Source organism: Muntiacus reevesi, chromosome 8, assembly GCF_963930625.1.
Source record: "Muntiacus reevesi chromosome 8, mMunRee1.1, whole genome shotgun sequence".
NCBI lineage: Eukaryota > Metazoa > Chordata > Mammalia > Artiodactyla > Cervidae > Muntiacus > Muntiacus reevesi.
This window is the reverse complement of record NC_089256.1, coordinates 91,948,649-91,961,461: the sequence shown is the minus strand read 5'-3', so window position 1 is coordinate 91,961,461 and position 12,813 is coordinate 91,948,649. Positions and strand designations below refer to the sequence as shown.

General features: G+C 43.5%; 1 protein-coding gene across 2 annotated transcripts in view; it reads left to right on the top strand.

The window, feature by feature from the left end:
- Positions 1-12,813, top strand: part of MED12L (mediator complex subunit 12L) — a 343,991-nt gene that overhangs the window by 33,124 nt on the left and 298,054 nt on the right. For both annotated transcript variants that reach the window (XR_010664265.1, XM_065943498.1), the window contains exons 3-5: positions 1,197-1,301; positions 5,205-5,396; positions 9,921-10,080. Coding sequence is in view for 1 of the 2 variants with exons in the window: in XM_065943498.1 (XP_065799570.1) it covers positions 1,197-1,301; positions 5,205-5,396; positions 9,921-10,080 (457 nt within the window). In the remaining variant the exon portion in view is untranslated. The remainder of the gene's footprint in view (positions 1-1,196; positions 1,302-5,204; positions 5,397-9,920; positions 10,081-12,813) is intronic.

Here is a 12,813-nt window from a genome sequence, read left to right as displayed (position 1 = left end):
CCGAGGTGACCTTGCAGGAGCTGTTTGTCACTAATGATTTTGACCTGAGGCTTCCTGCCTAATCATAGCAGTGATCTGATCAGTTTTGTTGATGTTTGTTTGTTTTAGTTTTACACACGAAACAATTATTTGGGAAGAATTAAGTGTATATTTCATTCTTGGGCTGTGGCTATCATGAACCCAGCTGGCACTGAGACTATTTCTTGACCTGAAGTGAGAAGAGCAAAAGGTAGCTTCATTTACTCCATCTTTTCTCTTTTATTCTTTCAGGTCTGTATTGGGAACTCAGATTTAGTTCAGTAACAGTGATATGGGCAGGGGAAGGTCGTCTTTTTTTTTTTTTTTTTAATGCCTCGGGCTATTTTTGATGTGTTGTGACCTTGGTAAGGAAAGTTTTCCTATGTCTATCTAGTCGGAGATCTTTTTAAGAAGGGTAGGAATTGTGGCTGTGTATTTTTAGACCACATTTTCATGTGGCGTGTGTACTCTGGTGCATAGTGTCATGGAAATTTCTCTTCCTAATCTAGGATCGAAAAGATGGCCTTTCAGCGCTGGCTTTGTCCAGTTACTATGCTAGCTTAGCCTCACTCATCTCATCTGTAAAATGGGCGTGAAGACACACGCCTCCCGTCCGCCTCAGATTTGGTAAAGATGAAGTGAACCAAAATATATGAAAGAACTTGGCAAGCTCTAAACTTTCCTTCTCTTGCAGGACTGTGGTGTTGTGTGGTTAGCACAAGCCTTGTGCCAAGGGACCCTTCATTTCTGTCTTGAACTCACTGTGGGGTGTTAGGTACCTGAGTGAGCCAGTTTTCTGGGATATTGAACAGAGATATGGCAACAGAGATATGGCAACGGATGGGGAGTCAGACTGTGGGCTTTCTGGAAGCAGTTCTAGTTTAGAGTCTATGATTTTATGTTTATGGGGGAGGGGTTGCTTTGGTTTTCTTTCTCCAATTTGTTAGTGAAAAATTTTCAACTGCTGGCAGCGGTTGTTAACGTTTTGCCACCTCTGCCTTCTCTCTCTCTGCACATTTATGTACTGATATTCAGACCCCTACTTCTGCTTTCCTTGGTGAGTATTTAGCAGCTCTCTTCTGTAGAGTACCGTGGAGTTTGTTCCTCAGGCTGCAGGAGACTGGCTTCAGTTGGGGCTTTTACATCCTTGGGACTAATCACTACCTTTTCCCCAACAGGATGAACTTACCGCAGTGAACGTGAAGCAAGGCTTCAACAATCAGCCAGCCTTTACTGGAGATGAACATGGCTCAGCTAGAAATATTGTAATTAACCCATCAAAGGTAATGCTCCTTGTTTCCTGAAACTTCTGAAATGTGTATGTGAGACCCTTGGCAACTAATGTGGATGCGTTTGTGTTGTTTAAGCTGTGATCCGCATTCACAGTTCCCCCGGGCACCCTTCATGGTGTCCTGCCCCGGGGGCCCGTCAGGGGTCAGGCTTTGCTTTTGGCTGGCGTGCCTCCTAACCTGCCTTCTTCATCCAGAGCAGTACTGCTCCCCAGATTCCCTCACTGAGTCCAGTTATTTCTCTTATTGGCTAGGACTGTAGTCTAGATTTGTTTGATTATTTCCTCATGACAAGACTCAGGTTATGTGTTTTTGGTAAGAAGACTACACTGCGTATCAGGAGATGGGCAGTGTTAGTTTGCCGATTACTGGGTATCCTGTTTGATCACTTAAGGTGGTGTCTGCCATCTCTTCCCATTGCAGAAGTTGTCATCTTTTCCTCGTAGGGGTCTCCACAGGGTGCTGCTTTGAGACCGTATGAATATCCTATTCTGCAATAAAATTTTATGTTGTGATTTTAGCATCAATCATTCCTGCCGAATGATTTATTTTGCTGATGGTTGCAAAAGCAAAAATGCGGGTTTTTGTCGTCGTTATCCCTTGTATGCCTAATAGTTGGCATTCTTTTGTAAAGGACACTGCATTTTAAGGGGTTCACCTTGAACCCCTGAACTCTTTTTAAAATCAATGATATTATCTTCAGTTTTCTTTTTGATGCTCACGTTGTCTCCCATTTGGCCAGTAGGGGCAACTTTAGCCTAGTTTTTGGGCCTTATTGACACATCTCTGCCGTGTCGTCATTTCCTCACTTTTGACACAATAGCACTGTCCAGGACCGTCTTGTTCTTTTCCTGCCCCGGCCCAGATCCTGGTGCCTGGGTTGCTCAAGGCCACTGGTGTTTTGCAACGTCCCGGGCCTTTCAGTGGACAGAGATGACAGATACATTTAGATTTCTTTCCTTCTTCCTTCCCTTCCTCCCTCCTTTCCATCTGTCCATTCTAACTCAGGTACCACAGAGTTTTTCCCTTACTTGTCCCTTTTCCATCGCTGTATCTCCTTTCTCTCAAAGTGAGAACCCTGGATTCCAGCAATATCGACATGTTTATTCATTTACTCTATCTTACAATATACATATAAAAAGTGAGGTCGCTCAGTCATGTCCGATTCTTTGCGACCCCGTGGACTATAGCCTACCACACTCCTTCAACCATGGGATTTTCCCAGGCAAGAGTACTGGAGTGGGTTGCCATTGCCTTCTCCAGAGCATCTTCCCAACCCAGGGATCGAACCCGGGTCTCCCACATTGTAGGCAGACACTTTACCATCTGAGCCACCAGGGAAGTCCTCACTGACTCCAGTTATCCATAAAAAGTTCCAGAATAAATTACACCAGTGTCATCCCAACAGCAATATTAATTTGTAAAGTCTACAATTCCTCTACCTTTTTGTCTTTAGACTAATTTTAAGTTAAAGTTCATTTTCATTAAGAAAATGTAGTCAGTGTTGTGTTAAAAATTTTTCTTGAATTACGTCTTTTTTTCTGTGTAATTATTTTAACAATTAGCTATATAGATAGGTTTATCTGTTTCTGTTTGTATTCTTTTAAGGTTTGGTTTTTCATCCTCTCTGAGTTATTTATTTATTTATTTTCCTCTCTGAGTTTTAACCAGAGATAAGCATTGTTAAAAATTTGTGTATTATTTCAGATCTCTTTATATGCACACATGTATACACAAGCATATTTAATTTGCTTAACTGGCAACTGAAATATTCAGTAGGAAAGGCTGTTCACCTCGGTGTGATTTGTAACAGCAAAAGTTTGAAACACTCTAAATGTCCATCAGCAGGGACTTGATTAGATAGAGTGTGGGTATCCACACAGGACATTATTATGTATCTGTGAAAATGAATGAGGACGTGCTCCATATGCAAGTATGGAAGGAAGGTTCTCAGATTTACTCAGTGTACATAATGAGGTATAGATAAGAGAAAAATATATCTGTGTGTGTTTGTGTGTATTCACACATGAAGAAACACTGGAAAGACATAAGAAACTAATCAAGGTGGTTACTTGGAGGCAGGCATTGGGAGCTGGGAATGAGGCTCTTAACTTTTTTTTTATTTTGGAATGATGTGAGTATATTGCTGTCAGAATAAAATGTATGGTCATGTTTTTATTTATTCATTTTTGAGTTCTGTTGTGAATTTTCTCTGAGCTTTTTTTTTGGGGAAGTTGACTTTGCTTACAGTTATTATTCATAGAGTTTGTTAGGAAGTAAAACGTATATACAGTCCTTGTGTTCCATTGCTATTATTAAATACGTAGAAAAGAGTATAATTGCAAGAGATTGCCCAGACTTCTTTAAAATACAATTTTTGCAAAGCTCTTTAATGATTGGCTTGGTTTAATTGAATAGTCTCTTCAGATCGCTGTGGATATTCTTGATAGTTCTCAGACTAGTTTAAAATTGTTTTATGCCTTTATTTTGATTAAACTGCTCATACGTAATTGCAAATAAGGAATCTTTTAAATATAAAACAATCTGCACAGGTAGGTGTTTCATGTCTCTGGTGCAAAGACCAAATACTGCTTGAGAAACTTGCTTATTTTCAAACAACTGTTTTTTGCTGAATTTTTGCATTTAATTTATTCTCTGGATATTCTGCACACTTTGCTTAAAAAATAAAACCATGCTATGAATTTAAGAAAAATAAAGTTGAGACTTCTTTTTTTTCTAATTGCTGTAATTTTTATTGCCATATTACATCAACTTGGCAAAACAAACTTTTTCATTTTATATCAATCTCAAGGAACAGGAGATGCCAGTTCACATTAGAAAAGTTGTACCAGTGATTCACCCCGGTAGGTAGACTTGGCTAATTGTTTCCAACTGTGCTCCAGCCTGTAGACGAATGGTTCATCGAGTCGTGAGCGTTAACCGAGGCAGTGATTCTTAACCTGCTGCAGCGTGGTAGGCGTTTTGCTTTAATCATGGTTGCCGCTGTCTGCTAACCTTATTGAAGGTGTTTATTAGAAATTATTGTCCACATCCTGGTACTAAAGAATTTCCAGAGGACACAGTGTGATGCTGTGATAGGATTCTTGGAAATTCCAGCAGGTTTTCTGTGAATTGGTTGAGTTTTTCGATATTCTTCGGCCCCCTTCTCTCTCGTCCCAGTTTCCTCCTCTGTCCTCTTTAAGCGTTTGTGGTTAATTTGAAAATGCTGGTCACTCACAGAGCTCCCTTTGCTACTTTGTTCCATTCAGAGCAAGTAACATCAGCTTTCTCTTGAAACTCCTGTACTCATGAAATTGGCAGCTCGATCAAAAACGTTGAATATTTAATTTAATTGAACCTTTTGTAATTTGCCATTTAAATAAATTAGATTTCTCTAGACTCATATTTTTTTTAAAGGCACTGAGTGTAAATACAGAGTTTCCTTTCCAAAAGTACATGCTATTAAGATAAAACAAGGAAAAGAATGATTACTGTGTGATTACTAGGTTCTGCTGTTGTATGCTACACCTCACAGGGAAAAGATTCTCTCCAAACGGGTGTATATTATGAAAAAGACATAGAGCTGAAGATTAAAGCAGAACCCCTTCTCTTGAAATTTATTCAGTATGTAATTAATTTTATCTTGCAGAGATTTTCAAAGGTGCTTTTCTCCCCCTTGAACTGCTTGTGAGTAGTGAAACAAAGGTGCTCTGGGAGCTTCTGCGTTACGTTAGTGTAAGGAAATTACATCTCTTGGCTTCAGGGTCTCAAATTCCTCTGTTATTTTCTGATGGGCTCTTTGAAGATTTTCACTTAATACAAATAAAATACTAATATGTACATTACTAACATTCTTGCTTTTTATCTTTAAACTTTTTCCTTTTTTCCTTTCCACAGATCGGAGCTTATTTTAGCAGCATATTAGCTGAGAAACTAAAGCTTAACACTTTCCAGGACACCGGAAAGAAGAAACCACAAGTTAACGCTAAAGATAATTATTGGCTGGTTACCGCTCGATCCCAGAGTGCGATTCATAGCTGGTTCTCTGACTTAGCAGGAAATAAACCGCTTGCTATTTTGGCAAAAAAGGTATTTAAGTATTTCTTGCGTTGTTTTCCTTGTGACCTTATAGAAATGAAGCTCTTTGGGATAATGTTGAAGTGTGCATTTCTTTTCCCCAGTTCTCGCCACAGCTCAGATTTTCACTGGCAGGTGTGTGTGCTGCTTACAGGCTGTTGGCCCTGCATTTTGGTGGCATGTGGTGCCAGGGACATCTGGAGACCTGAGCAAGCCACGCAGGAAGCTGTTGATACAGTAGACAGGGTTTTAAAATTAAGAACAGGCAGCGAGACTTCATTTATTCCTGTTACATGCTCAGTTTTCTTAGGCCGTGGTACCCAAAATGCATTGAAAAGAAATCCTTGCTTTAATATTATTTCCTTGTCTTGAAAAGCATCCTTCCAAATTTTTAACCTAAGTCTCTTTCTGAACAAGTGAGATAAAAGATAGTGATTCTGTGTGTGCGTGAAGAACATCTTTGAAAAAGTTTCAGAACAAAATGGGGCAGTTTTATTCATAGTTCCCAGCTTTTTGGAGGAGGGGGGAGTGGAGGGAGGGAAGGGAGGCTTCTTTTAGGATCTTTGCCTTTGATCATTTTCCTCAAATGGGAAGTACTGTACACATTCAACAATCTTACAGTCCCAATAATATAAAACGTCCTTTGAAATTTAGATGAGAACCAGAAACCTCCCTCTTAGTCTTGATCTCTGACTTCTTACATACCTTTCAAATAATCCCCAGGTCTTTCTCATCTCCCCTGAAACCCTTTAGTTTCAGGAGAGCCCATCTTCCATTCTTAAATGTTCACGAATGGCTTGGTGCAGGCTCAGGTGAGAGGAGAGCTCCTTTGCGTATTGACTTGTTTGTTTTCTAAAGCAGCTCTTTGAAAATAGTGCCTGTAGCTGCTGTTGGCGTCATTTTGCTCTAGTGTCAGAGCATCACGTTGCCTTTCGTAGATGGTAGCGCCCGAAGGCAGCTGAAGTCCTTGCAGAGCACACTCATCAGCGTGACCCCCTCTTGCTCCTCAGGGAGCGCCTCTGTCTCAACCCAGGCTGAACCACATAGCATTTCTTTTCCACTGTTCAGCATTTACCATGTGGGCCCAGGGGGCGTGTGAATTGTATCTGAAGGCCACAGAAGTCACAGACCATCCTTCAAGACTTGATGTATTTCTGCCAACAGTTCATACGCTCCATGTGGGGTTAGCACCTTCCACTCCTCTGTAGCTAGCCTGATGTCTGTCTTTTTAGGTTGGCCTTTTTTGTAAGCGTTTAGAATGCATTTTTGGGGATATTTCCTGCAGGCAAATACTGGTGAGAAATTGATGCCCTTGCTTTAGGGGTGTAATAGCCTCTCATCTTTATGGAGGGCGATGAACTGCGGTGCGGTGTATTAGCCACTGTTCTTCTCTCTTTATTAGGAGCTGCCTCTGGCCAAGTCAGGTGTCCCTCAGGTAAGCTCTGACATTAATTCTCTTTGCAAAGTTAAAATATATTTTCTTTGTAAAACCATTGAATATACATTGACTTATTCATTTCTTGGGCATTTCAAGAGCCATTCCTTCCCGTCCCTTCCTCAGCATTTCATTCTCCTGAGATGGTGACGGTTCTGTAGAGTTGGGTAGAAAATGCCATTCTCCACATGTTCCTTCATATTAGGAAGTTTAAATACATCTTGTTTAATTTCTGATATCTATCTGTGAGTTGGCTTGGTACAGAAGACCTTCATTTTCCTGTTAAGATCCTGAGTCATCTTCCAACTCTGATCTAGAGTTCAGAATAGTTTGCTGGATGGGACGGGATCCAGTTTCCGGACCTGGTTTTCTGCTACTGTAAGGCTCCCAGCACCCCAGGTGTTTGGCCTCAGAGAGGTCTTCAGAGACTCGCAGAAGGCCTCTTGGTTCAGTCATGGTCATAGCTAGATTTGGAAAAGGCGACTTCTTGCTTCTGGGGGTATCCTGCTAGCCTTTGGAACAGCCCACTAGGAATGATGTTTCACTTCCGGTGACTGTGATTGCTGTGGTCCAGGGATTTCTCTTTGCCTCTATCACTGCCCAGCTACCAGGGGATGCCGACGGTAAGGAGCTTGCGAGGAGAAGGGTGATACCGGGATGGCCCTTTGGCTGGTGGAAGACCACCGCATGCCAGATGTCTGCCTTTCCTTTTGGTACCTGGATGCAGTTCCAGCTTGACTTAGCAGCCGAAAGGCTGCCCGGTGACTGCCTGGTTTCAGCCACAAGTTGGAGTCAGATGGTTTCTTGGCTGCAAACGGAATCCATCTCTGTAGGAAGTCATACTTCAGTCAGCGTAAGCGTATTTTCCTTCCTGAGTTGGCCCAAACTGTAAATTTGACAAAACCATCAAAATGTATTTTCTTCCTTAATTAAATAACTTTCTTCACATATGTTCTTCTCAATTCCAAAGCCCTTGATTTGAGCCAGCCGTTTTTCTTAGGGTTCTGCCAGCAAGGGCAGTGAGCTACAGGTCTGCCTTGTGCTGTTCACGGAAGACTCAGCTTTGCCCGCTATTTCATCTGAACGTTTCGCATGATCAAAATGTGCCCCTTGCTTCTGGGGATATCCTTCTTGTCCGTCGCCGCTCAGAAGACATCCTTTAGGCTTCTATAAAGATACTATTAGTAATACTTCTGTGGAGATGCTAGCTTTACTTTTTGCATCTGCCTCATTTTTGGGCCTTGATTTTGTATATAATACACAGTCTTTTGGTGCATCTTTCCTAGCAGGGAACCTGACCTTGACAGCTGAAATTTAACTCCCTGATACTGTACAGTACGTCCTAGTGAAAAATCCAGCAGTCTGGCCTCGTGCTTTTCCTTTCCCCCGCCTAAACGATAGTGAACACAAGCCTGTGCTCGAGAGATGGGTCTTGTAAGCTAAATGTTCGGGAAGTTTTCTTGTTAAAATGTCTCACTGTGATCCACGGAGAGGACGTTTTCCAGCTTTAGGCTGCGTCACTTTCACCCCTTTTTAGTTTTGTGGTGAGCGAGGTAGTCGCCTCTGTCATGGGAGTTACGTTGTAACGTCAGCAGCCTCGGCAGGGATAGCACGCGGTCAGAAGTCTGTTATGTTGACCATAAAATACAGTGTATGGACACACTGCATCTCAGGGTCCAGCCAGGCAGCATTCCTTCATCATTGGAGCAGCTTGACGTTTCTTTGGGAAGAACCAGGGGCAAAAGGTATCCTGTTTTGAAGGGCTATGTACAAAAACCACTTCCACTGTACCAAGATTGTGAGTTGTCAAGTTTGTAACAAATGTATAATGCAAAAAAATCCACTGTCTAAGCCCCTGGCTAACTAAGAAAAATGCCGTGCCTTATGAATCAGTTAGCTGGTTGGAAGCTTTGATTTTTCAAGACAAAATCGAGCAAGACTTTGGGGCATAGAAACCAGGGCTAGTGATGTTCATAATTGTGGTTTCCAGAATTTTCTTAGGATAGGGTAGAGTCCGTGGCTTGAGAATATTTTGGGGGGCATGGAAAAATCTTTGGAACTGGCAACAATTAAAGTTGTCATAATTTTGATAAATGTCATTTTTTTGCTTTATCCTCCTCACCCTGCTGAGAAGTGGACAGGATCAGTTTATCTCACTCATATGTGAAGAGCCTGGGCGTGATGGGTTTAATCGCACAGACCAGGGCCGGGAATGAGACACAGCGGTCCTCACTGCAGCTGGGGGCTGGGGGTGGGACGACGCCTGGTTCTCCAGCTCACTTTTCCCAGACGGCCGCGTTGTAGCCATCATGCCCTTTGTCCCCTGTGTTACCCTGTATTCATAAATTGGATAGATATGTGTAGATGAATGGGCTCTTCCTAGGGTATTTATGAGGAATTCTACAAGACCGGATTAACTCTTGCAAGCCATTCAGCAGTACATTGGGATCCTAATTTGCTAAATAGTACCTCTGTGGTCTGGAAGAAATAATTAACTGCCTCGAGTGCCCACTTTCAGCCCGTGAATTAATTACCCGGCTATTTCTAGCGCCGTGTTTATTAGGCAGACTCACTGAGCCATCATTTTAGCCTCTATTTAAAATTTTGGCTAAAGGCTCTTTTAGAAGCTTTGTGGAAATTTTCATTCTTATGAAATGGTACAGTTGGAGAGCTTTATACAAAAATGCCCTTCAGTGAGATGTAGAGTGGGGATAGCTTTTCTCATGATCTGTCCTTTCCAATTTTGAGATTAAACTCCTTGGAGGACTGTCATGAAATTATTTCCCTCTATTGTTGATGCGAGGAGTGGCTGTCAGCATCTGAGAGCTTGAAAATAATTTGTTTTTATAAATTAGGAAGCACAACTGATAAAACTCTACCGCCCGTGTGCTAAACATAGTGTCAATTCTTTTTTCTTGAATTTTGCTTAAAATGTTTTATTATTTTTTAAAAACCACATGTGCCATTTGAAAATCTACCAGGAATAACTTTCTCAGAGGCAGCATGGACTTAGAGCCTCTTTCTTTCACTTCCCCTTTCTTTAGGCTGACCTAGTGATGAACATAATATGGGATGATTATAAATCTGTTATTTCTTTCTAGGTTCCCATCCTTAGTAAAAAAGAAGATGTTTTTGCATATTTAGCGAAGTATTCAGTGCCAATGGTTCGAGCAACATGGCTGATCAAGATGACGTGTGCCTACTATTCTGCTATTTCTGAAGCGAAAATTAAGAAACGTCCGGCCACTGATCCCAATTTGGGTAAGTGAGACAGTGTGATGCATTTTATTTATTTTTTTTTTTTTAATTTTTTTATTTTTCAGTGGGTTTTGTTATACATTGATGTGAATCAGCCATAGAGTTACACGAATTCCCCATCCCGGTCTCCCATCCCACCTCCCTCTCCACCCGATTCCTCTGGATCTTCCCAGCCCAACAGGCCCGAGCACTTGATACATGCTGTTCTTTCAGTGTGATGCATTTTAAATTATCCTGTAAATCACTGTTGCGAGCTGAATACTGAGAAGGTCCGTTGGTGAAGCTAAGTCACGAGTGGTGTAGATGGGGGCTGGTTCTGTTTCCTCAGGCACAGATTCCCAGTCCTCTCAGCACGTCCGGTTGCTCTTAGCTGCAAAGTGTGTCCTGAACACTTCGCCACCACTGTGACTGACTTGTGCTTCCAGCCACCCGTTTCTTGGCTGGAGAATGGCCACAGTCTGCTAGCTGGTCCCCCTGCCTTTATTTTCGCTCCGGACATTCTAGTCTCTCTGCAGCCGCCATGCTGTCTGCTCAGCCTAAATCATCCCATTTCATGTTCCTGTTTATAACCTTAGGGTAGCTTTTCATCACAATAAGAATAAAGACCCCGATTCTCCCCCGCAGGGCCATCCGTGATCTGACCCCCTCTTGCACGACGTTTCAGCCACTCCGCCTTCTGTCTGTCCCTCCGGCGTACAGGCTCCTCCCTTTCCCAGGGCCTCTGTCCTCCTCCTCCCCGGTGCTTGGACTGTGGGGCTTCCCTGGTGGCTCAGAGGTAAAGAATCTGCCTGCTTGCAGGAGCCGATGGAGACATGAGTTCGATCCCTGGGTCGGGAAGATCCCCTGGAGGAGGGCATGAGAGCTCACTCCAGTGTTTTTGCCTGGAGAACCTCAGGGAGAGGAGAGTGGTGGGCTACAGTTCACGGGGTCGGAGAGCCCGATGCGACCGGAGCAGCTCGGCACACACCTGGGTGGTTCTCCTCCAGGGCCCGCAGCCTCGTTCTCTCCCCGAGGCTTCTGCTCGAGTGTCCTTTCCCCAGGAGGTTTTCTTGGGGCGCCCAGGTAAACGGCATCCCCTCTCTCCCACCTTCCTCCAGTGCCGTCCTCACGTGTCGCTGTTTACTCACAGCGTGTTTCTCTGTCTGAAACTGTCTAAGGCGTTGTGTCTGTCACCCCCTCACACCCGCGTGCACGTGCGCACACGCGCGCTGTGGTGGGCACTTGTTGAGTGAGCTGAAGGGACGCTGTTTTCAGGGTTTCCACTCTGGCTGACTGCAGGGACTCCCTGAGGCAGTAATGCTGCGTTAGAAATGTGCGCAGAGGATGACACACAGACCCCACTGCGAGAGTAGGCTTCCAAAGGATTCCTAAGGAAACGAGATGCGCTTCCGGTTTCCTGAGACAGACACCCCACCCCACCCCGGCTGCAGAGCTCCGAGGAGGGGCAGGAATGGGAAGTCCGATGTCTCCCGATGCCAGGGCCCCCAGGTGAGTGATGAGGGCGTGAGGCATTTGGAGAGGCGGAGGGAGCCCTGGTGAACCCTAAGAGCATGGAAACTTAGATGCAAAGCAAAAAAAACCGGCCTGATTTCATGGAGTTTAGCATTATCTCATGTCTGTCAAAATAACGAGCCAACACGAACTGTACCTAGAAAGCCAAACCAGACTGTTGTCTGTGTGTCCGTGCGTAAATGTCAAGAAAACAATGGGGGGAAATAATTCACCAAGTTACCAACGGTGGTCTCAGAGAGTTGTTTTCACGGTATTCTTTCACTCATTGTGGATCTAATTTTTTTCATTGGTGAGTTAGTCGCTAAGTCGTGTCTGTCGTATCCGACTCTTGCGAACCCATGAACTGTAACCTGTCAGGCTCCTTTGTCCATGGGGTTTTCCAGGCAAGAAAACTGGAGTGGGGTGCCCATTCCTTCTCCAGGGGATCTTCTGGACTCAGGAATCGAACCTGCGTCTCCTGCACTGCAGGCGGATTCCTGCATTGCAGGTAGATTTCTTTACTGACTGAGCTACGAGAGAAGCCCTAATTTTTTTTTTCACTCGCTTATTATTTTACTGGGGGAAACTGAAGAAATGCCTCCCCCCCTCTTTAATTACTAAAATAGTACCTTCTCATTACAGCATTTTCAAATGGTGCTGAAGCAGATATAGTACCGTGTTTGTTTCTTTTCTCATTTTCCATGTTTTCTTGAACTTTTCTTCATTCAGACACAAACACGTATGTGCAGTTCTTCTTTCTCTCTACTTCTCTACCCTTTCTCACTGTCTCTCTGCCTCTGCTTGTATCTGTTGCATTTGCTAATACTTCTCCCCACAGCTTGGATATCTAGTTGATTATGCGTCACTTCTATTTTGATGACTAGCATCTAAAACCTGATGTGTATCAAGTGAAAGTCTTAATTTCCTACCGTGCCTAAATTTACTCCTTCTGCCGACTTCGCCTCCTCAGTAAATGTTAAACATAGTCATCGGGTGGATAGGCTAAAAGACATAGTCCTTCTGGGCTTTTATCTTTCAGAATTCGGCATTCACTCCCTCCGCAATCCTGTTGACTTTTAAACTACAGCCAGAGTCCAGCTATGTATTCCTCTTTCCACTGCGCCTGCTCCGGCCCAACGCACCGCCCCCTCCCCTGCCCCACGCCGGCCCTGTTTCTTGCAGGGCCTGTAGCTGATCTGGTTTTGTTCTTGGTCCTTTAATGACAACTTCCTACTTGTAGCCAGA